Source organism: Callorhinus ursinus, unplaced genomic scaffold, assembly GCF_003265705.2.
Source record: "Callorhinus ursinus isolate GAN/ISIS: 27379988/994484 unplaced genomic scaffold, GSC_fseal_2.0 scaffold15, whole genome shotgun sequence".
Taxonomy (NCBI): Eukaryota; Metazoa; Chordata; class Mammalia; order Carnivora; family Otariidae; genus Callorhinus; species Callorhinus ursinus.
This window is the reverse complement of record NW_027397077.1, coordinates 11,109,264-11,133,851: the sequence shown is the minus strand read 5'-3', so window position 1 is coordinate 11,133,851 and position 24,588 is coordinate 11,109,264. Positions and strand designations below refer to the sequence as shown.

The window sequence follows — 24,588 nt, the reverse complement described above, 5'->3', positions numbered from 1 at the left end:
AGTACATTTTCCAAACATTCATCGGAAATCGGGCACTTCTAGGCTCCGGGTACCTAAATGCGAACACCTGTATAATAACATTCCCACTAATGCTTCGATACAGTGATTATAACTTACCTGTCTGCTGGCGGTCCAGAACTTCCTCTGGAAAAATTCAAGTTTCATCTGAATGCCTACAGCTGGGACAAATTATAAATAAAACAAGGCATTAGAGATTCCTTCACACAATTATTTAAGATTATCATGGAACGTTATCTGTCATGGCAAGAAGCTGAGGCAAGTCTATCAGATAAGAACACTTAAAAACCAATCTGCACGGAAGTCTACAAACTAAGACATTTTATCTTTCAGGTAAGGCATTCTCAGTGTTAATTACACTCGCAGAACTTTTGACATGGAACAAACTAAGCACAGTGCAGATGACTCTTTGGAGACATGTTACCTGTGTGTTTCTCCAGTTCATACACTTGGGGTCACTCCCCTCCCCAACCCAGGCTAGAAACAGGAATGAAAAAAAAGAAAGAAGGCGTATTTAGAAAACCACTGCTTCTTCTTCGGAGTTCTTGTTCTAGTTATTACTGTATGAACTCGCATGTCTAAAGTGGATATTGTGCATGTGTTTTTGAGATAGAACATTTGGAAAGCACTTGTCATGAGGCCGGTGTTTGGAAGTGAGTCACTTTGCTATGATGTGACTTTAGTTAAACCGGCCCCCAGCATCCACATCTCGATGATGATAACTTTCACTCCCCAGGAATTTTGAGGGAATTATGCAATTCTGTTTGGCTGTGAAAGGCTCCCTCCAGCAACAGTGCATGCTGGTTCTAGTGAGAAAAAACGTACAGAAAAAGGAGCTAAGAACGTGACTTGAAACTTTGGGAAGTAGCATTTGGTAGGGCCTTAGAACTAGGATGTGAGCAAGCTCACACTGCTTCTCTCGACTAAGCCAAAACGAGGTAACTCTCGAAACCATTTCGGAAAGTGCTCTAAGGCAGAGCAAAAAGCTCATCAGATGGTCAGAAGATGTTAGAGGAGTCTGGAAAGACAGAGTGAGATTCTGGGCTGGAAACACTGGACCCCACACGGGACACTCTTTATCCCAGTGCCATCTTGCAAACTTCAGTCCATTGCACACAACCTCCCCAATTTTTGCCACATCTGCATACCACCAGCATTGTTATTTATCTTTCCACAGTTTTTCTTTTACTTAAATACCTAAAGTAACTTCAACCTAAATAATAGTTCCTACCAAAGGAAACAACACAATTATGAAAAAAAAAGTTCACCCAAGACTCTTAAAATCTTGCCTGCTGCCATGTTTGATCCCCCACTTAGGTAACCATTGCCACGCTGACTTCAGGAAGCTGCAGATTCATGAAGGTCTTGGGCTATTACTCCTAACTGTCAAGTGCATTCCTACTTCCTAGAATTGTTGAAGCATGCCCGGAGACTCAAGGTTGACTGGGGTATGTACATTTGGAGGGACTCATCTTACACCTTTGGACTTAGCATGTCAAACTCTAGGATAAGGCTAGAGCTAAGCATGCCTGCCATCTGCAGGATGGGAAGTCTCTGAAATGCACCATTTCGGCACTCTGGATTCATCCCGCTTTGCTCCAAAGTGTCCTCCACTCTCTGGACCGTAAGCTCTCCAAGGGCAGGACCCAGTTCTTGCTCCCCACAGGATCCCTGCTCCCAGCAAGATGCTGAGCAAACAGATGACCCTTCGGTAAATGCTTGCTTTTTAAAAAACCTTTCAGGTTATGTTACCGTCAGTAGTTATAGATAAAGAGGAATAATACCAATATGAATTATAATCGCCCCCAAACAGAGGTTTTCCAGGGGCAGTTCTCAACACATTAGAACCACCCGGGGAACTTTAAGAAAGTACTGATGCCTGGGTGCCCTCCCCCTCCACACCTAGACCATTTAAATCAGAATTCCTGGGAGTGATGTCTAGGCAAGGGTAGTTGAAAAACAGCCCCTAGTGATTCTAATGGGCAGCCAGGGTTGAACGTGGCTGCTCCAGAGGCCTTAGCTAACTGGCTGTTGAGGACCTGCCACAACATGGAGCACTTCGTCAGACAGACTATAACACGAGCTGCTCTTCCTAGCCCCGGAGAAAATCTTAGAGGATACCTGAAGCAACCTGAGTTTGGAGGCTGAAGGCCGCTTACTGTGGTTTCAAATAAATCTTACCTTCCAAAATGCCTGACAGGCCATATCCTTGTTGGAGATGAGCCAACAGAGGACGCTGTGGACCAGGGTGCAGGCTGGGTTTTGCTCAGAACCCCCAGCGGGCAGAGGTGAGAGCCTGCCCTTAAGAAGGGGCTTGTAATGAGTGTCTCTGGTTCTACCAAAGACAGGGAGGGATGGCAGAAAGCTGACTTCAGGACAGAGGGCCTCAAACTGTTGGGACATCCACTCATTGGTATCTAGGAGAAGGGTGGAAATGAGCGTCTTTCTCATCTTCCGTGTGTTTTCTCTAGGCAGCTTCCCACCTGCATGGCTCCCCAGCCGACTCTCCCCAGGCTGGCAGTCAGAGTAACTCTAAGGGCCATGGTCAACAGCCATGGCTGGCTTCCAGACGCTAAAGGATAAGGCAGAGGGTTTCCCGAAAGCGTCACCCCACAGTGGCCCATGCCGGCAGCCCAGAGTTGCCCCTGGCCCACCCATCATCACCTGTGTTCCCCATCAGCGCCCATGCCCTTTCTGAGAACCCCTTCCATTCTTGGATGGAGCCCTCCCCCACCCCCACCCCCCAATTTTCACCTCCCTAATGAAGCTCGCTGCTCCCTCCTGGGTGTTTACCCGTCTCGCATTCCTGAAGCCTGCTATCATCTGCCCCTTTCAGCCTGTACCCCAGATCCTCAGAGCGCTTTAATCTTTCCTCCTGAGTCAGCCCCTCTGTCCCATTAATCATGCGGGCTGCTTCTCTCTGATCCCCCTCCAGCAGGCTGCGTCCCCTCCCTGCTCCTGATGCCCTAAACTAGACACGGCTTTCCTCGCTCCTCACTCACCCCCATCTGGGCCGTGAGGTCGATGCCCCAGGCCTTCCTGATGGTCCTGACTGCCTCGTATGCTTGGCTTTACCCCGGCTGTGTGTTTGCTGGCTGACCCCCCTGCCCTTCCCAGCAACTCTGGCCCCTGGCTCCCTGTGGCACATCTGGGTTTGTAGCATTTTCACCTACAAGCTGACACACTTCTCTATGATGAAGAGAATCACAAGCTCATGGGCAAGTCAACTTCATGACCATTTGTTCAGTGGCCTTCCATATGCTGAGCTTTCAGTTGGGTGCTAAGGGGAATGAGAACACACGCTCCCATGGCGTCTAGCTGGGGAGCAGCCACACGGTAAACGCAGTGTCAGAAGCTTCCCAGAGGACCGTGGAGCGTAGGTGATGGAGGGGGTTGAGGGGGCAGGAGCTTTGTGTGAGGTTACGCCTAGAGACCCCACTGGCAGGAAAAGTAAGAACAGAGGAAAGATGGTGACCTAAGCCCAAACACAGCACAGGCAAAAGATGTAACTTTGAAAAGACCCTAGTGTCTTCTGAGGCTGAAGGAATGGGAGTGGGGGACATCGTTGTGCAGACTGAGGTCAAGGGGCTGAAGGACATGGATGTCAGGCCAATGCATCTGAAGAGTAACCTGTAGGCCCTTGGGCCAGATCCAGCTTCTTTTAATAAATAAAGCTTTATTTGAACACAGCCACATTCATTTGTTTCTACACTGCCTATGGTGTCACGGCAGTGTTGAGTTGTTGTAATAGAGACTGAATGGCCCACAAAGCTTAAAATGCTTAACTATTGGGCCCTTTACAGAAAAAGTTTGTTGACGCTTGCTATAAAGTCTGAAGAGCCATTGGAAGATTAAGTAGAGAAATGACAGGACCTCAGATCTATATTTCAGAAAGTCCACGATGGAAGCCTTGAAAAGGAAGTATGAGGGAAATGGCCCCGACAGTGGGAGACCAGAACCAGAGGAGTTAAACAGCCACAACCCCTTGCTGCATTTAGCTAATACATTTGGCTAATGATCTCTTAAGCACGAAAATGATTTAAAGTGGGGAAAACACACCAAAAAAAGAAAGAAAAAACAGAATTAACCACCCCCCCTCCCCAACAAACAAAAATGCTTAAGAAGCATCCTCTGGCCAACTCTATTCAAGAAAACAAATATGAGCTTCCACAAACAGAAATTTAGATTTCTTTCACTATTTTCCTTTACTTTGTTTCACTTTTTTTTCTTTTTTCAACTTTTATCAGAAAAAAAAAAGTCAGAACAGAAAAAAAGGTCATCTACTCCTTCAGCAAGTCCCACTCTCTTCCCCCAACCCCCACATATCCCAAATGGAACCTGAGATATTTGTCATGCCTGTCTATTTTGTTCTTTCAACAACATTTTAAGCCATAACAGTATATTCTGATTCAAGTCAATCTTGCTAATTTAATAAGGAAAACAAGGGCAGAAAATGCTTTAGTGAAACCCAAGTCCCAAAGAGAATGCAGAAAATAAAAACACCATTCCTGGGGTCTGAAATTTTTTAGACAGTCCAGAAAATCATCAACATATTTCTTCTGGAATTCACAGTGCTCCTCACTTCCATTTGATTACAAATGCTCTCAGAGTCCCCACTAAGGGCTTTTATCCTGAGGATGCAGCAAAAATCCCTTTTCCGTCACAGCATCTTACTCACCTTCCAGGAGTAGAATAGACCCAGAAAAATGTATCCTTCCCCATGGGCTGGTACTATGTGAGCCTCTAGGACAGTGACCCCGAGATAGGGGTTAGTCTTTGGAAACCAGCAAAACAACACAATCATTGTTATTAGAATTGCCATCCCAAAGAGGCCTAGAGCTATTCATAGGGAATATTCAGGCATCTGGAGCACTGACATCTTTTGGGTTGAATTGTTCAGGTTACTGTTCCTGTAATTTTCCTCAGTACTTGAGGAGGGTCTCAGTACAGATTTTCAGCTCAGCAACGCAGACCACATACCTTCAATGAAGTATGTTCCAGGCATTTTCTTTCCTCAACTCTCTAACTTCCTTACAACCTACTTCCTCCTCCTTCTCCTCCTCCATGTTTATCGGAAACCCGGTATGTGCAAGGTGGTGGGTATACTGAGATGAAGATACAACAGCCAGGGATGGGGACCTGGAGACGGCAGTCAAATCACTGAAGAGAGGACAGCACTTCAGGGTTCCCAGAGCAGACAGAGATGAGCACAGAGCATCATCCACCTAACCATACAGCCATTTCATGTGCAGACCGTCAATGACTAGTGTGCTTGGACCGGGACAGACAGCTGACCTCCAATGCTCCAGTCCTGTGCTGTCCAAGTCAGTGGCTATTTAAATTAAAATCGAATAAAATTAACAATTTAGTTTCATAGTTGTACGAGTCACATTTTAAGTGCTCAATAGCCACATGGGGCTAGCGGCTACCGCACTGGATCATGAAGACCTAGAACATTCCCATCATCACAGAGAGTTCTATTGGACAGTGATCAGTGATAACAGGAGCAATCACAGAGAGGAACTGGGTATTGGCACTCCTTAAGGATCAATGGTAAAGTTCCCCACAGACCTGTCCATGCTACCTACCCCCCGGAGGATGACTTTGGTACAGAGGATTTAGATGAGCTAGAACTGCCAGTGTGAGAAGACCTGGATGTGCAAGGGGAAGTTGGTAATTAGTTTGAGAGAAACCCAAAGAAATCAATGCAATATGCTCAATGTGGCTACCACCCCCAAGATTTATTTATTTTGCTTTATAAAATTTGAGAATACAAATTACATTTCCAGTGCTATTATATTCAAATGCATTCAAGATGAAATCATGCATGCATCTCATATCAGGTTAATAGACATGCATTCAAGTGTAATCCGAGACTCGCCAAAGAACAATGTTACATGTAAAATTAGAAATAAAATAACTTTTTCATATTGTATTCATTTAGAAATAATTTTCTTTGGGCTTGGCCTCGACTTGCAACATACCCCTAGGAGCACAAATCCGGTTTGTAAAATAGTGCTCACCATGCCTGGCATGCAAGCTTGCACAAACACCCCTACTTCCATTTGCCCACTCCTCCAGCCATACAATATATTCACATACACACTGAGAGCTCATCCAGGAGACAGAAAAATAATCCAGCCACCATCAACAAATTATAACCAGGAAAATTTTTACTAAGAGAACTGGATGTGAACCCCGTTTCTAAGACTGCTGAGGATGTGTGCAAAGGACACATTACTTCACCTCTCTGTCCCTGCAAAGAGTCATACTAGCTTTAGCTTCTGAACAAAACTTTTGTGGGCTGGGGATACATGACACAAAATAAAATTGTGTGCCTTAGAACACTCTAAAAGGCTTGATAGTGTTGTCAACATTCCTGCTATGATTTCTTCCTAGAGCTTTTATCCTTTATTCTTGGATTTCACCACCACATACAATCTTTCGTGCCAAGATATTGAGACTGAACAAAAAATTCATCCATGATGAATCCATACTCTTCACTGCTAGCAATGTATGTGGATCAACGCCCAGCTAAATGATGATACCAAAGAAGGGGGATGGAGACCATTTGAGCACTAGCAACATAAAGCAGAGAACAGAAGGTGATGATTCTCTTTCACTTGAGCAAGCTTTTAGACTGGATCTTTTCCCCCTCAGGATGAAGGAAAGCTGTGCCCCACTATTCAAACACTGTCATGTGCCCCTTCTGGAATTGTGATCATTTACACACCCTCAGGACAAGGCTAGACAGGTCCACATACAGAATCCAAGAGGGTTATTGTCCCCAATACTGGCAACCCCAGCTCCATGTGCTCATCAGCCAACATACCCATCAAAGCTTCTCAACTGACTGGTCACTGCTGACAGCATGTGACAATGATTGCAGCCCAGTGCTCAGGCAGAGAAAGGTTCCAGAGCAACCCTGAGTCTGGGTGGCCCACAAGCAGGAGTGTTTTCTAATAGATGCCAAAGCATGGGTAGGGTAGAAAACTGCATCTTTATTAGAGAAAATGAAACTCTAATAAGTTAATAAATAAAATATCTGCTAAGAATATCCTGTGTATTTCATACTAGAGAGTGGGACAAGTTTTCTTAAAACCTAAATTCTTTTTTTTTTTTTTTATTTATTTGACAGAGAGAGAGAGAGAGAGAGAGAGCAGAAGCAGGGGAGAGCGGCAGAGGGAGAAGCAGGCTCCCTGCTGAGCCGGGAGCCCGACGCGGGGCTCGATCCCAGGACCCCGGGATCATGAACTGAGCCAAAGGCAGCCGCTTGACTGACTGAGCCACCCAGACACCCCAAAACCTACATTCTACAAATAAATGCTGGCCATACGTGGTTTATCTTATCCAGAAAACGAGCCCCTACTGGTCATATTTCTCAAGCAGGGTAGTGGCTATTTTTACTGAGCTGGCTTAATATCTCCCATCCTGTCATCAGCCCCCCTTTGACAGAGCGCCTGAATTTTCATTCCTTTGTGTACAATGGCAGTGATCGCTAGCGGTGATAGTAACAAGGCCTGGCACATTTGGATTCCAACTTGCCGTAATTAACGGTCAAGTATAATCGCTGTGAGCCAGGCCACATTTGTTTAAATGTTTTCCTCTGTTTTCAAGATAGTTAATTGCAAGTTGAACTAACAATGAATTTGAATGTCACTTTTCGGGGAATCTTTCATGATCAGCCGGGGGTTTGGAGTCAGGCCACTGTTGCAGGGTGTTGAGGAAAAGAATTCTAACCTTCCTTACATCAAATACAAGCCCATTCCAGAGGTCTGCTGATGTCCAGGATAAATGACTTACCACATGACTAACAATTTAAAACCGTAATGTGAATTATGACATAACTCATCTGTTAAATATTTCATGTGAAGGTTTTAATGAATTGCATGATGGAATGTTGGACAAGAAAGACAACTGAAATCCTGGGACTAATTTGGGTGAAACTGAGAACAGAGTTGTCCTCGCGATGAGGGGGAAGGAAAGGCAGCTGCACTCATGTCCCCTGGGTGTCAGACCGGCAAGTCCAAAGGCTTTCTTAAAAGATTACAGGGGAGAGAGAGAGAGCGCGATCAGCAACAACCGTTCGAAAAATATTTAGATCAAAGCAATATTCGTTTATTATAATCTTGGTAAAGCCCGAGCATTAATCTCCGAGCTATGGTATTATTTCAGAATTTAGGGGGGAAAAACATCCTCAGAGCGGCACATACCTTGTATTTTAGTCTACGCCAAGTGAAGAAATACAATGATAAAAGGGGAGGAGGTGTTTTAAATATACCCCCCAACCGAGTGCATATTTCACTTGTGAAGTTGCGGGGGGCGGAGTGTCGACTGTCTTATACAACAAAGAGCTACAAGATGGATGTCTGTGGTAAGGGAGAGGGAGTGGAAACAGGACTCATTAGCACTCGATTGACAACGTGATAGCAAAAGATTTTCTTTGAAGACTCCTAGCTGTGGAGGCCTACTTTAATCAGCAACCGTCCCCACCCAGTGTGGACTGGCCTCGGGGAATGTGTGTAGGAAGGCCTGATCATTGGCCTGCATTATTTCTCTGGTAATCGCTTTGTTCTGGTCCTGCCGGAGCTTCTCGGGAGCAGTCACCTCTGGTAAAGTGTAATAAGTGACAATTATGAATGTTTCCTCCATTTGGACTCTAATTACTTGACAGAATCAACGCTGAAAAGAATTAGCGGGGCCGTGGGATGGAATAATAATTTTCTTTTCACTCCTGAGGTAATCTGGAAGCGTTTTTCCAGACTTCATCTGAAGAAACCTATATTCCCTCAGCTTTCTGAGGCCATGGGAGTTGGCATCGAATATTTTTTGTCACATCGTTTTAGGCTCACAAAACGCTTCAAATAATATTATTTCAGTAAAGTTTTTGAGCCAATACATTTCTAGAGTCCGTTGCCATCTTTTCAACCTTTCAGAATAAAACGTTTAAGCCTCAGGCTTCATTGTATTTTAATCAGGGTTACACAAATCAATGTCCATTAAGAAAATTACAAGCTTCCAAATTATAGCTCCCCAGTTAATAATTTCTTATTAGGTCACCACCTAATAACAGTTACCAAAGAGATTATAACAAAATCAGGGGTCAGATTTCCAAACATTTCAAAACCCATAATAGAACGGTCACATTTATTTGCCAAACACCCCTGAGTTGGATGTTTGTGAGTGTACTTAATGCAAAGCAGCGCTAAAATATCCACGTGGGTGGCTCACAGAGCCGGAGGGGATGCATCCAGCTCCTCTGATTCTTCAGCTCACGTTCCAGGGCACGGAGAGGGAAGGGGACTCGTGCAAGCACACCAAGCTCATTCGAGGGAGCCTGAGTCCATTCCAGAGCTCCCCACCTTGGATCTTTCCAGGGCTGGGTGGGAACTGCAGTGAATGAGAAACCATCAAGGGAGCCTCTCAGCTCAGCGGACGCCTTGTGGGAACAGGGTCTGGATGCTGCACATTATTCTGATGCTTGCAGGAGAAGCTAAAAATCTAGATTTCATATGCAAGTGATTCACTGAAAAATTCACAGCACTCCCATAGGGTTGCCAGATAAAATACTTCTGATTTGCTAAATCTGGCAACCCTATCCTGAGGGTCAAAGGGCGGCACAGCCCAGGCAATGACCTGGGGTGACCTCTGTTGTACACTGAGCCCTGAGAGCTCTAAGGTAGCTTGTGTCCTGCAGCAAAATATCAGGACCAGGAACCAAGGACGTCTCCACCAACATGACTTTCGTGACTTTGCTATTTGTTCCAGAAATTCTTGGCCAGAAATATAAGGCTGTCCACCAGTAAAAGTACCTCATGATTTACTTGGGAAACTTCCCCTCAAGCAATTTATCTGAACAACAGACTGCTCAGGACAATAGGGAAAGTGCTCGGATGATCAAACCAAGACTTGAGAGGTCTACCATTCTTAAAGTAGCCCAATCCCAATCAGATCCCCACGCTGAGACACCCACCAGACCCCAGAACCCTAGCAATATCTGCCGACCTTCCCTTGCTGGGACATACTAGGACCCTGGCAGGGTGGTGTTCTCCTTCGCTGCAAGAAGGAACAATCATGACCTTGCTTGGTCTACAGGATATTCTAATGGTTTTCTTATCAACAGTCAAACCTGCTGTATTTTTCTTCAAAGCATTTATCAAGACTTGGCATTAAATGGTATTATGTCTGATTTATTGTGTTTCATTCCCATCTGACTAGGGGTAAGCTCGTTGAGGGGTGAGGATGTTTACAACCTGTACTCCCTGCATCTAGACCAAGCGCCCAGCTCTGGCAGACATTTGTGAATATGCACTGAATGAATGACCGGACAGTTCGATATGGAGCTAATGATGACGTCAGCTGTTCTCTGTGACGGTTTTCTCTCTCAGGAGACCCACCTTTGCTATTCAGGTGGCTTGTGCACCATCCTGAGGGAAACAGAGAGCCGAGGAAAGGTTCTCAGCAAGGTACAGGTGTGAGACATGAACAGATCTGGTGAATATTTGCAGGAGAAGGTGTGGGCTGCATGGTTTGTGTAAGGAGGTGAGGGATGATGGACTTTCATTGAGCAAGGGGCACCGGGATAGAGAGGAGAGATGTGGTCTTGGCTGCTCACCGCTCCTGACCGAGTGAAGCCTGGAACCTGAGATTTGCCATCAGTACATTAATCTCATCTACACCTTGCCAGATAAAGCTACCCCTCAACCTCAAGGCTCTGTCATTTTAGCTTAGTAAATTTCAACATGTTGTGATTTTGCTTGCATGTGAATTATTTCATGAAACCTGTTTCCCTGCTCAACAGACATGTCTTGGAATTATACACCATATATTCCATGACAGGAATTATTTTATAAATTGGATCACAGGGATTATATCACATAATAATAGTAACATTAATAGTATCAGTAATTAATATTATTTATTAAGCCTCCTACTATGTGCCAGCTTTAGATACTGTAGAGCCAATCCTCCCAGCACTGTGCAAGGTGGGCAGTACTCCTAGCCACACCCTTTATATATAAGAAGACCGAGGATCAGAGACATAAGTTACAGGCCTAAGGTCTCCCTACAGGAAGTGACCTTCACCTTTGTTTTCACCTCACAGAGCAAAGGCAAAGAGGTTTCCACAACCATGGGTTCTAGCGTGCTCTCCTTGGGTTTTTTGGCCGATAAAATGCGGACTGGAGGTTTCAAGATAAATCACACATCATTCTCTATTTAAACAATCCAGAATATTTGCACCAATTATCAGCATATTCAAATGGGTTCTGTGTTTCCAGATATGGGGATGACTGATTTGTTTAGGCGACTGGCCCATTACCTTAAGATGACTCTGAGAACGCACTGCATGCGTGCTCTTCAGGTACAGTTAGCGAAGTATTCAGTAAAGAGGCAGGACACGGGAATGGGTAGAAATTTATGAGGACCTCATGACCAGGTGAAGAAGGGGGTGGAGAGAGCACATTAGGCCACCTGCGACACCCCGAGCTGAGTCCAAGAGACCACCTGCGTGGCCAGTGCAAGTGAAGAAGCTGAACGTCCCTGGTCTTTATGAGACAACGACCAGGACTCAATGAGGAGGTTCAAACAAAAACTGAGATTTTTCTGGGAATAGCTCTTCACAAACACAATCGCCTTCTTCATGGTGGGTCAAGAAGACCATCTTTCTCAATCTGTATCCAGTGTCTCCAGGTCATCTGACACGGGATGGCAACAGTCAGAAGAAGGCCATGTGCTAATGCGGGTGCTCCTGTAGCAAGGCAGGCTGGGAAAGCAAGTCGAGCCGGCCGCCGGCCCCGGCTCCCTCCGGCCATCTCGGTACCGGTTCCACAGTCCGACACCTGGGCGGCAGATGTGCCTGGCGCTATCAGACCTGGCCCAAGGCAGATATGCTTGCAGAACAGCTGCACGCAAGGTGATTACGAGGAGGGAGGGAGAAGAGAACGCAAGTCAGGCGCCATTCGGGAGTAACGAAGCCCTTTTTTCTCCCCAGCCTCTTGGAATGTCAGGATCTTGGAATATCTGGAAATCAGCCTTGCAGCGAAGGATACCTGTTTTGTTCTGTAAGTTAATCAGGCGGATGTTGAGGATGGAAAAGCCATCTTCTATCATTAAGTGATTGCTCCCAAATACGTGCCTGGCTATACCCGAGTCTCTCATCTGGGCTCCTAGACAGGCTTTCAGAATAAGCTGCACGGGTCAGATCCCTGGACATGGCATGGGTGGGCTGGAGGGGTTGGGGGTGGGGGCAGGCACCTCCTTTTCTCGTTTGGGAGGGAAGTGCAAATCCTTCTCAGCAGGGCCCACACCCCAGAGCCCTCTCTGTAGACCTCTGTGGTGAGCCAGGCCCGTCTGGCCCACTGTCGCTCAATAACAGACCTTATCCATTCCACGAAGGTTATATGCGGCCTGTATGCTTTCAGTCGAAACGGAATGAATGAATGAATGAATGAACAAGCAAATGCACTGTATTCCAGGCACTAGGCAGTTAATCAGTTGCCTTTCGTGCTTTCTTTGAGGGATAACAGTTTGAAACACAGTTGTTACCAACATTCTTCCCAGTTTCCTGGCACCCCCTGGCTCTTCTCATTCCCTCAGCTAAAGCATTCCAAGCTTAGAGCCTCAGGGAAGGGAGGGCACAGAGGAACTGGGAGAACAAAGGAGTAAATTCTGGATTTTGAGTCTCAAAAATGGAGGCCTGAGGGAATCTCTGGGTGGGAGGGACGACTAGGGAACTGCCTGGGCTGGTGCTTCTCCTCCCTGCCTTGCCTCCAGCCCCCTAAACAGACCTCTCAGGAAAGATGACCTGACTGGAAAGGGAAGAGAATCCAAGGTCTCCGCGGGGCGGCCTGAGGGAAAGGCCAGCAGGCCATGATGTCCCTGCAGGTGTCTGCTTTCCCTTCCCCTGCCCTGGTTCTAAAGCCGAGGGGGCTCCCCAGGCAGAGGCAGGCACTCCCCAGCCACACACTCCTCTCTTGAGTCAGCCTGGGAAGTGTCAGGACACAGGAGCCTGGCCTCCTCCAGCCCTGCTGCTGTGGGGAACGGGAGGTCCTGGCCGAGGCCACGGACAGCCCAGCCTGAGGCTCCCCACAGGTCCCCGCAGGGCCCAGGGAGCTGCCTGACTCCAGGGTGACCCTCGAGTGGAACGAGGAGGGGCTGCGGCACTGCCCTGTGCACAGGCCCCTGGCAGAGGACCCGAGAGGAAATGCCTTCAGGATTCATTGAGTGAGGGCATCCCCCCAGCCTTCAGCCTCAGGTGAGCCCTGGGGGAGAGCGGTGAGAGACTGGATCCACTGGAATCCCTCCCACTGGGGTAACTGAGGCTTCTGTCCAGACAAAGCTTCTGTCCCGAAATGTATGGGCTGACATTCTCAGCCCTTCCTTGTTCACCACTCAAGATCACAGACCACTTAACAAAAGCGGGGGGCGGGGGCGCTCAGGCGGGCAATCAGAAGCCAGATGCCAGTGTGAGGCCTTTCCCCACGCCCGGGCAGGGCGGAGCTGGGCCCCGTCTCACAGAGCCCTGCACTTGTAATGCTGGCACGGGCCAGCGTCCGAGCTACCCTGAACTTCCCAGCAACTTTCCCCACAGGCAAGGGGAGCAAGGGACACAGCAGCTTCATCCCTACTTCCACCCCTGCTCAGTGGACACTGGACCTTTTGATATGGACGAAAGTCTTTCACTGAAAGGATTATGGATGTTCCCTTCACAAGAAGTGGCTTGGGGAGAATAGCATCGTCTGAGGGCCCCGCTGTACCCGCCAGCACCTCTTGTCTCCCCACAGTGCGGGGCACCAGCCTACCTTGTGCTGGGGCCTCAGCACTGCCCCTCTCCCATGGTCCCGATGCCCTCCCGTTGTTGTTAGGGGTGGGGCAATTCATGAGGCCCACTTCTGTAGGGGAGAAGCCTCAGCCAAGGGATTAGGCCCCACAATTTGGGTGGTTTCTTAGTTGCCCTCTCTGACTGTTTCCTTATACTTGCATCCAGACTGCGAAATGTCTGACGAACTTGGGTCTGAGTCCTGCCTGGCCCTTATTATCACCTCCGTTTTATAGCTTAGGGCATGGAGGTTTCTGAGTAACCAAGCCGGAGGATTCCTAATAGAACTTTCCAGTTTGGAAGCTGGGAGGGACTCTGGGGGAACTAGGATTTGAACTCGGATCCTTGGGATTTCAATGTAGGAAACAAATATCTAAAAAGAATGAACCAGAGAGAATTATCTAAAATGACTTTAAACCCCATCAGCATTATTCCCCTTAACTTTTCTAGCAATCTCATAAGGGAGGGCATGTTCTGTCCATTTTAAAGTCAAGATGCAGGCAGAGAAGTGATTTAACCAGGGCTGCACAGCTGCTGGGAGGACTTGGTGGACCCAGAATGGGAGCCCACCACACCTGACCCAGAAACCTGCTGCCCATTTCCTTGTGGTTCTCAATAGGACTGCATCACCCCCTAGGGGGCTGTTTTGGAAGTTTGTAGTTTGTCCCCATAACCAGAAGGCCCAGAGTTCATGGGACAGGCTCTCCCCGCCGCCCCCCACCCCCTCAGTGCTTTCAAGTGCTCTGCTGTGACTGATGTGCTTGGGAGAGCAGGATCCATATCTGGGCCTTGAACTGGATTCTGTCTTACAACTAAATACAAGGTATGTCTTCCACATGGAATTTTCTAGAAACGCAACTACAATCCCGTGAAAAGGAGAGAGACGAGTGTACTTTGTTTTGCCCGCTGTTTTACTATTTCAGAGATGTCCATCACCAGCCAGGCATGGTTTGGGGCCGAGATGCCCAGATTGCAGCCACTGTGTTTACAGAGATTCCATGCCAGCTTCTGGCTACTTCATTCTGTCTCTTCTTATAATTCCGCCCAAACATTCACATCCTAAAATATATATGATCCTATTATAGACTCTTCTTTCATTTCTTGATATTAGAGTTGGAGCATTCTTTAATTTTTGTGTGTTTGTTTGTTTGACAGCATATAGGGAAACAGGTTCTATTTTCTATGGATCTCCTTTTGGGATAGTAAAGGGAATATTACAAATTATTATTAAAAGGGGGCCTTGGATGTATGGGCTAGAACTGAGAGCTGGTTTCGGTTTCCCTTCTGCCACCTGGTCTGGTGATCATTCCCCCTTTTCTCTCCCTCACCCCAGGCCCCCCTCGACCATTTTGTCTGTAGCTCCCCTCCCCTCAGATTTGGCTGGGCCAAACCTCACATGTGGCCATAGCTTCTTCTATGTTTCCCTTCCCGTTTATTTTGGCCTCCATCAAGGTGCAAGATACTGGTATCTGAGGCTCAGCTCAACGGATGGATTTCCCATCGCAGAGGCGGGCGGTGAAGGGACAGCTCCTCTCTGTGCTCAGAGGATCCAGGTCCTAGATAAGCTAAAGCTTGTCTTGGGGCTGATTTTGCTAGAGTCTGGAGCTGGCCACGTCAGCTCTGCCATTAGTGCCTTCTCTTTTTTCAAGCAGCATTGTCTTTGCATCCCGGGGGCTGGCTGTGAAAAGGAACAGAGCCGTGCACGCTGCTTTTTCTTGCACCGAGCATCTTAATTATCATTATTGCCAGCATTTATGTCACTGCCTTAGGAGATGAAGAGGGAAGGGGGGAATACTTTGCAATTTCACAGCGTACCCCAGGACCCTAGAATGAGGAGTGGGAGGGGCGGCAGAGGAAAAGAGCAAGGAACGGAGCCCCCAGTAGATTAAAAGGGGCCTTTGTAGTGGCTACAACTGTACATTAAAATAAATCTCTCCTAGCACTAAAATAACATCTACATTCATTTGGGTTGGTGCCATGCTCAGCATTTAAGAAATTTGACAAAACATTGCTTCAGCATGTTGAGGTTTGCCAGCTCACAACAAAACAAGAAAGCTACCTTGGCTGCGTGGAAATACGTCTCCCGGTTCCCTACTTTCACTTATGACTCCCATTTTCCGGCTGTACTTAAAAGAAAAAGATGGCCCTTTTTTCAGGTGCCAACCACTTAACATGGCCCTGAAATGGGCAGCAAATTGCTGCGGGAGGTGGTAAACTTCAAGAGGAATCTTTCTCTTCTCCCCTGAAGGAAACTGCTAGAGACTCTGCGTGCCTGATAAAGCCTTTAATAGCTAGAGAAGCATTATTTGGGGTGGCCCTCAGGTAGACGAGACGTGAATAATGCCTCATAAACATAATTACTTCTACCCAGAGCACAGCACAGCAGGTAAGTTTGGCGGAGGCCCTGTTTCCAGGAGAACTGCAGGCAGAAGGAATCTTCCATTGAGGATCCAACAGTACGTCTCTGCTGTGGCAGAGACCATGGTCCTTTCTGGGGAGCGTGTCCCTTCAGAATCGGTTCCTCATTTTTCTGACCTGACTGACAGGGCTGGGAGATTTTTCAGGCTGCTTTTTGATGCTTTCCAGCACAATTAGGCCTGAAATAAGTAACTGATCCACTTGCTGAGACTGTTGCTGATGGACCCTGCTCCCAGTACGGTCCATCTGGTTGTGGATGATGGGTAGATTTGTGCAAATTTAGAGCTGGAATGGTGGAGTGAACCATTGAACCCAACCTACTTATTACACAGATGAGTAACTAGAGGTCCAAAGGAGTTAGCAACTTGCCTGAGATGATTCAGAGATGGCCCAGACTGATTCTAACTCTAGCTGGGCTGGAATAACATCTGTTGCTTTTGTCAGCTGGGCATGGGTGTCCCCTTTCTTGGCTGGCAGAGCCCTCCCCCCACACCCACACCATCTTCTCGAGGGAGCTGTCCTGTCCCCAATTTCAGACCATGTGCTTTGTGTAGGGTTTGCCCCCTACCCCACGGACACAGGAACGAATCCTCTCTTCTTCCATAGCGATGGGCACTGATCCCAGCTTTGCCAATGAGAGCCAGCCCCTAGGACTTTGGAAACTTTCAGGAAAAAGGAGGCTTTTTTCCATTGAGTTTGCCAAGCCAGGGCACCATGTGATGAGGGTCTACTTGAGAATGCAGCTGACGCAAAGACAAAGAAAACAAGGGACTGAGAATCCTGGCGAGTTCAACTGACCCCTAGGTCCAGCTATACCTGAAGCCAGATAGAGCTCTAGACGTTTTAGTTATGAGACAATGAATTTCCATTGATCCTAACCAACCAAATAATTTACTGCTTTTGCATAAGCCACTTTCAGTTTGGTTTTTGTTGCTTGAGATGGATGGCATCCTGACAAATGCAGCTGTAGTCCAGGTTGGTGGCTCCTTCTGACAGGAGCTGGGCAGTTTATCTTCATGTATGGAGATCTACCCCAGAAGCACCCCCATGCAGGCGGTCAACTACAATAGCTGACGGCAGCACTGGGGTGGAGGGCAAATCCATATCACGCACGCTGCCCTTCCTGACTTCATGTCAGGCATCCCTCATGAACCCTGGTACTCCTTCCTAGGGCTGCTCACAATCCACCCTGTGCAGCTCCCCAGGCAACCGTGGCCACCATTCAGTGGTGCCAGGTCAGCATGACCACACACTGGTGCTCGTGACAGAACCTTGAGGGAAACGTGGCCCCTTTCCCCAGACCAGGTGGACGCACGTGGGCCCTTTAACTGCTCTTAGTAACCATACTGTGGAAGAAGGCAAACATATGTGTCTCCGTGAAGGGCCTGGTTGCTAACTTTTGGGAAGCGTTTTCATTTCTTCCCATCATTTCTTCCCAATGACAATTATCAAGAATCTTGCAGGTTTTCCTGAGGCAGGGTGACAAAATGAGCGAGCCACTTAGCTTGAGATGGGCTTTCAGGAAATCACCTGGAGTGGACCTGAGCCTCACACTATATCAAAACTTTCCCAGGTAAAAAGGTTTCCTATCTCACCCCCTCACCAAGACGATGAGGGAGAAGTGGGAGCAGGGGTGGCCAAGGGGATGACAGGGTAACAATGTCACAGGAGATTCCAGGGCACGGATGAGCGATCCTCAACTGGACATCGCCACCTCCTCCTCAGGAGACCTGTCCTGCATCAAAGAAGAGAAGCTAGAAGTGCATTTGCAGAACCTCCCCCATGCATGGTGCCCGGTGAGAGTTTGCTGATGAGAGAGGCAGAGCTGGATGCAGGTAGGGGAGACGAGATGGCGCCCACGATGCTCTGGAGGCAGATGCAGGCCGACCTACAGTTTGAAGCAGCTCCCAAGGGAGCTCTTGAGAACACCTGCATCAGTGCGTCGTGACCAACGCTCCCATCCTTCGGTGATGCTGAAAGCTTCGGCTTCCCCGTATTCAAGCCCTTATTGGTTGGAATACCTAGAGTAGCTTGTGTTCCCAGGACCACATCCTGGCTGAGAGAGGCGGGATGTCCTGTTTTCATGGGGCATAGCCAGTGCAGAGACGCCCTGCTCTCACACTCTTAGGTGTCTGCCTTCTCCAGACCATCAGTAGGGCCCTTCCCCAGGGCATGGGGGGGGAGGGGGGCTACCCAGCACTCAGGATGCTTTGGATCCGTGCTACTCTCCCACAGACTCAATAGTCTCCTGTACGTCTTTGGGGGAAAAGGCCCCAGTGACTCCTGCCAAGTTCTATCCCGCACTGGTATCCCAGCCTGACTCTGGGAATCCTTTCTTTTCTCCCGGTCCAGTGAGTCCTAGCTACAGTCTTTTGTGCCCCTTGTTTTCTGCATCTCTTAGGTTTGCCTTAGCACTGCTTGGAAGATGACTCCACCCATTTTCTGTTCCTTAGTCTACTGGAAAAGTTGAGAGGCCCCAAGGGAGTAATGGTAGGCTCAGGATTAGAATCCAGCGCCTCAGCTCTCTGGGCTCGGTCGTGAAAGCTGTGACGTAAAGTTAGATCGAGCACAGCACCTGCAGCCCAGTGACAGCACAGTAATTGCTAGCTTTGGGATTATTACATTTCCCTAGAAGAGAAGACCATTTTCCTTATGGGGCTCCAGGAAGTATTAATAATGACCCTTCTGCCAGCCAGAGTCAGCAATTTACTGTCCCGTCTTGAGCAACAGGCTCTCAGACCCACAACGTCCCCTCGGAGACAGCTCACTATCTCACTTCTCTTTCACCAACTGCTCCTGGGACAAAGCAGTGAAATTCTCCTTGAATTGATACCGCTTAGAGTCGGCAACAGCAGAGAGAACCGCCGATTCTGTGCCTAAGGCTCTCTGGGTACCTCTAATCATCTTAAAGGCACTATGGTCATAGGCAGATTAATTTCTCACAATGCTTAACTATTTTTATCAACAGAGTATTACAATTACAGCTAAAGATCATGCACACTAGAGCTCTGTGCCTTAACAGTAATCTCAGCTGGGGACTAAATTGTCCCAGGGATTGTTTTTACAAACTGCATCTGCTTCCAGAGTTGCATTTCTTACATTTTATCTCTTTGTTTCGCGTGTTTAAGTTGGTGGAGAAGAGGCAAAGCGATGTGCTTTTCCAGTGTTGGACAGAATACTTGCTCCCCCTAGGTTTGGAGCGGGTTCCCATGAAGGTTTGTGGCCCCCAACATTATTTGGGATTCTGGAACAAGGCATCTGTGCAGGTGAACCTGCTTTGCCTCTTTGTTAAATCAGACTTTTAATTTTTCCTATCCACTGGAAGGCTTATTTATAAGAGGCTCCATCTTCCCTGCTGTTAATAGTTGCTCACATTGCCTCTACCTTACACTTTCTTCCCCTCCTCTACCTCTTTTCATTTGATAAATACTAATCGAGCATCCCCTGTGCTGGGGGATGCAGTGAAGGGTAGGACGTGTACAGCCCTTGTGCTCTCAGGGCTTAAAAGGTCCAAAGCTGTACAGATAATACACAACCAGTGGCCACTGTGAGTGTGGTTTGAAAGACATTTACAGGATGACACAGGAGGGCAAAGGGGGCACCCAACGGAGTCTTGGGGGGTCACAGGAGAGATGACTTTCAGTCGGCAGCCTGTAGTGGGTGGGAGGTAAGCATTAACAGGCAAAGGGAAATGAAGGGGAGGAACATTTGAGGCGAAGATCTTGAGGTAGAGGTCTGAAGAAGCGAGAGGCTTTCAGTACATGCTCATCAATGTGTATTGCTTTTTACTTGCTTGGAAATTCCCACTTCTATTCATGGCAACTTAGAATCAAGGAAATGTGATCATGAGGCAGGGTACAAATTTTCCTGCTACTTGGAAAGAGCTGGTGAATGGGACTGGGGAAGGACCTCTCTGAGGAGGATGAGCTGGAACAGGGGGTCTGGCCCCTCCTTCATTCCAATAAGGAGGACCAGCTACCAAGGACACCCCAGCCCTGCTTCACTGCCTACTAACTGCTAAGGAGTAACTTCTGTCTGTGCTACAAACCCCACCTGGTCCCCAGATGATTCCCTACATCCTCATAAAACACCAGGACACCTATAATCTTAAGAAAAGGGAAGAGTGGCTCTAGACATCTAACAGAGTAGTGATAAGGAAGCATTTCACACCTACACTTGCAGGGGAGGCCAAACTGGGTACAATTGATTGAGATCCCCTGGGCTGGGTTACAAGTTAGTGACACCAGAGATTGGAGATGATAAGTAACTGGCCCCAGGTTGTGGTGCTAATAAACAGGAGAGCACAGAGAGGACTCTCCTCTCTATCACTATATACCCATAAGTCACGGTTCATGTTCTGTAGATGTTCACAGGCTCCGGGGAGGAAGAGAGATATACTCCTGAACTCTGTACAGAGAGAGGTGTCCAAAAAAGAGGTGGCATCTGAGCATGGGTAACTGGCCCCACTTGGCCATTTTCAAGGTCAAGACTGTGGGATAATGCTTAGAGAACCAGATCCCCTAGCAATTTTTTTAAAATTAAAAAAAAATTAAGAGAGAGAGAGCCAGCAGGGAGGAGGGGAAGGGCACTGGGAGAGGGAGAGAGAGAATCTCAAGCAGACTCCCCACTGAGCACGGAGCCAGATGCGGGACTTGATCTCATGATCCTGAGATCATGACCTGAGCCAAAGTCATGAGTCCTGACACTTAAACAACTGAGCGACCCAGGCTCCTCAATCCCCTAGCAATGTGAATCACAGCCATGGATAGGCTGGAGGGCACAGAACCAGCAGTTACCAACAGACGTATTCTGTTGCACATGTCACAAGTATCCTCTTATAGTTCCTGAAAAATGCGAATGTCCAGATGAGGTGGGGGTGAGGAGCTAAACTGGAAAAACGAAAATGCGCATGCTCTCTGATGAGACTCTTCCCCTGTCCTGCTCCCAGATGCTGAAAACCAGGCCTTAGAGTTGCCTCCACACAAACTTTAGAGTTACTAACATTTCCACACAACCCCCCCACCCCCAAACTGGCTGGGTACCCACCGATTCACCCAACAGTAAAGCCCATTTGTGGGGAAATTTCCAAACAGCATTTTAGATTTAGATTTTAAGAGCCTCACTTTTAAATAAGAACTGAGGCACACATAAGTGTGAGGGGCCTTCGACACGAAAAAGAAAGACAAAAACCGACAGAAAAAAATAAATGACTTAGAATTAGCAGCAGGGACAGCAAGGAAAAAATACAATAACTTTTACCTCCAGTCAACATATTCAGCGAGATCAAAGACCAAAGCCCGCACTATGTCCTTGGAATAAGAACAGGCTGCTATAAAAAAAGAACTGTTGGAAATTTAAGATAAAAGCATCAAAATAAACACATAAATTTAAGAATAGAGATAAGTTGGAAAAAGAAAATCTTCTGGAAAATAAAACAAAAACACTTGGGAAAACAATATGGGAAAATTTCCTAGAGCTGAAGGTTATGCATTTCTAATTCAAAAGTCTGTAAAATGCCCAGCACGACAATTGAGGAGGATTCACAGCATCAAGGAATCTCAGGATCCTAGAGACAGAGCATACATTCTAAAAGCTTCTGGGACGAAGGCTGGGCAAACCTGATCCTGACAAAGGGTCTGGAATTAGGCATCAGACTTTTTAACAAGTCACTGGAAGGCAGAAGAAGAGGGAGCAATGCCTTCACAATTCTGAGGGAAAATGATCTCCAGCCCGGAATTCCATATCCAGCCCAATGACTGTTATGTGCAGGAACAGAGTGAAGGCATTTCCAGAGCTACAGCGACTGAAAACATTTTACCTCCCTTTTCTTAGAAAACGAGCTGAGAATGTTTGCGAGCAAAATGAAGAATGAAGTCAGGGAAAAGGAAGGCATGGGTCTGGGAGAACGAAAGGCTATTAACAGAGGAATGTGGGGAGGAGAGCATAGGAGCCCAGCAGCCTGGGGACCAACTGCCCAAATTGGAAGAGAAGGGCCATGGGTGCTGGAAGTGAGGTCTCTGCAAATACTGGGGAACAGCTAGGAAGTAGTCCTAAGAGGCATCTGAGATGCTTGGTGAAATACATGGGAAAAAAAAAATACATGGATAGAAGGAAAACGAAGCAAATAAAAGGATGTGGGGAACTCCCGGTCCAGGGAAAAGAAACCATAAAAAAGGAAACACACAGTAACACACTATTTAACACAGTAGAGAATATACACCGGTGATCCTAATGACATAATCACTGTCTAACTAAGAAAAAGCTATGAGAGAGGTATGCAGCTGTGGAACGTGGACAAGGCAAGATGGACTGGTATAAAAAGTCCAAAGTACCGTGTATTAAAGGAAGTAAGCAAGTGATGTCTGAAATTCAATAACACCCAGCAATCTCAACTTGCCAACGAGAAATACAGATGCTAAGAGAGGCGGAAGCTTTTGCCTCTAGGAAGCGGGACTAGGGGTTGAGAGTAGGGGGTGGTGGTGGGTCAGCGGCTTCCTTTTTTTTCTTTGTAAAGTTTTTCTTTTAATACTATTTAATTTTTAAAATTTGTATTCACAGATTACTTTGCTATAAAACCAAGTGAATTAGAAAGTGAAGTGTTAAGGGGAGTAAATAACCAGCAGATTCAAGCTCCTGGCGCCAGACTCAGGCCTGAACCCATGTCTCTCACGTGTATTCCTCTCTGTGCCCAAATAAGAAATGTGTACCTGGAAAGCCCAGCCGCTCTGGGAGGTGGATGGAAGAACACAGGGAGAAGTCCACTCCTGCTCCTTGGATCAGGGTCTGAATCTTAGAGCTTTGTCTGACCCTATGTAGCATAGCATGGTCCAAAAAGTGAGTCTCAGGTACGCTGTGACCTTGGGACCCATGCCCCATACATCCGGGGACCACGCTGGTAGGAGATGTGTGGACGCACCTGTGCAGGGGTGCATTCGCAGAAGTCTTTCTGCAGATGCTTTGGGATGTCATGGTTAAGGTGCAAGGAATTGCCAGACTCTTGCTAACTAATAATCACGCAGTAAACCCTATTTGGTCTTCGTACGTGACTGAGGACATAGTTTTGAGAGAAAGAAACTGATTCCACCAAGAGCACCTGTGATCTTCTCTGGGTAGAAGGGTTTCCAAATAAATCAAGTAAGATTGCTGAAAGACAGCCATCTTTGCTATTCCACCAGGCTGAATTTTATCCCATGTTGAGCAGTCTCCAAGTTTCCATCTTTGCTACAGCCCAGGCAGGTGCAAGTGTGAGTTACAGAGCTGTGTGGTGGGGAAGCCAGTGTGCGCCCTTGAGGCGTCTGCCCCGGGTCCCAGGGACACTCGACCCAGCCTTGGCATTGTCCCCTTTCCTCTAGAGGTCAAGGGCATCCATTTGAAACCACATAGTTAGAATTCTACCAAGATCCTATTAGCAGGGAGAAATTATTACCTTAATAAAACTTAATCTTGTAACTTGTAACGGTCCCACTAACCGTTAAATATTATGGGTTACCTTCTCTTGTCACAAAAGACAATGAAAACAATATGGGGTGTTGTGTGGGGAGCAGTGATACATATTGAAAAATCCAAATGTCATCAAGACTTTATTTACTGCTCACCCACATAATCTCGGCATTATAAAAACGACGAACAATGAATGGAGGAGGAGAAAACAGACGGACAAAACCCAAGTCTTAAAGCTCCATCCCTGTGCCAATAAGTAGTTTGGAAACAGTGTCCATCAGGATCCATATGTTTTCTGCATGTGTAAGAATACTCTTACACAGGGGGCTTACTTCATAACTGAGATTCTTTTTCATTTAATTCAGTCATATTAGATTATGGGGCTGATTATGATCATATCCACAAATCAGTATTTTAACAGAGTTTCCATGGAAACACTATATGCCCCTGTTTTTTAACTTTTTGGACAAGGCTTTGCCTGTTTAACAACCTGAACAAGTCTGACGAGGGCAACATGTTTTGTTTAAGTTTCATTAACTGGGGCCAATATTTCCTAATTGCATTACCAGGAGAAACATTCACAGCATTACTCGTACCATGGAGAACCTCCCTTCGTCCAGCGTTCGATTTACTTTAATCACTGGAGAACAGGAAACATACCAGGATTGCCTTGTCTTATCAAGTTTTAAATGTGTTAACTGGTTTTAAATCTATGAAATAATCTCCCTTATTAAATGACAAAGTTAGTCTTGTTAAGAGGATCGTCATTTATGGCTATATCCATTTATTTCTCAAAATGCAAACATGCAGGTACCTTTGGCTCCCTGCTAGAGAGGTGAACTCATTGTGTATAAACGCAGACCCTCTTCTGCATATGGACATTGGAAATATTC

The 24,588-nt window shown here is 46.9% G+C and overlaps 2 protein-coding genes across 2 annotated transcripts in view; one reads left to right on the top strand and one right to left on the bottom strand.

The window, feature by feature from the left end:
* CACNA2D3 (calcium voltage-gated channel auxiliary subunit alpha2delta 3) overlaps positions 1-24,588 on the bottom strand; it is an 876,446-nt gene that overhangs the window by 110,559 nt on the left and 741,299 nt on the right. Inside the window, exon 28 of the mRNA XM_025885299.2 lies at positions 118-179. Within this exon, the coding sequence (XP_025741084.1) occupies positions 118-179 (62 nt within the window). The remainder of the gene's footprint in view (positions 1-117; positions 180-24,588) is intronic.
* LRTM1 (leucine rich repeats and transmembrane domains 1) overlaps positions 1-24,588 on the top strand; it is a 66,300-nt gene that overhangs the window by 20,991 nt on the left and 20,721 nt on the right. Inside the window, exon 2 of the mRNA XM_073901377.1 lies at positions 12,011-12,080. Within this exon, the coding sequence (XP_073757478.1) occupies positions 12,020-12,080 (61 nt within the window). The 5' untranslated portion in view covers positions 12,011-12,019. The remainder of the gene's footprint in view (positions 1-12,010; positions 12,081-24,588) is intronic.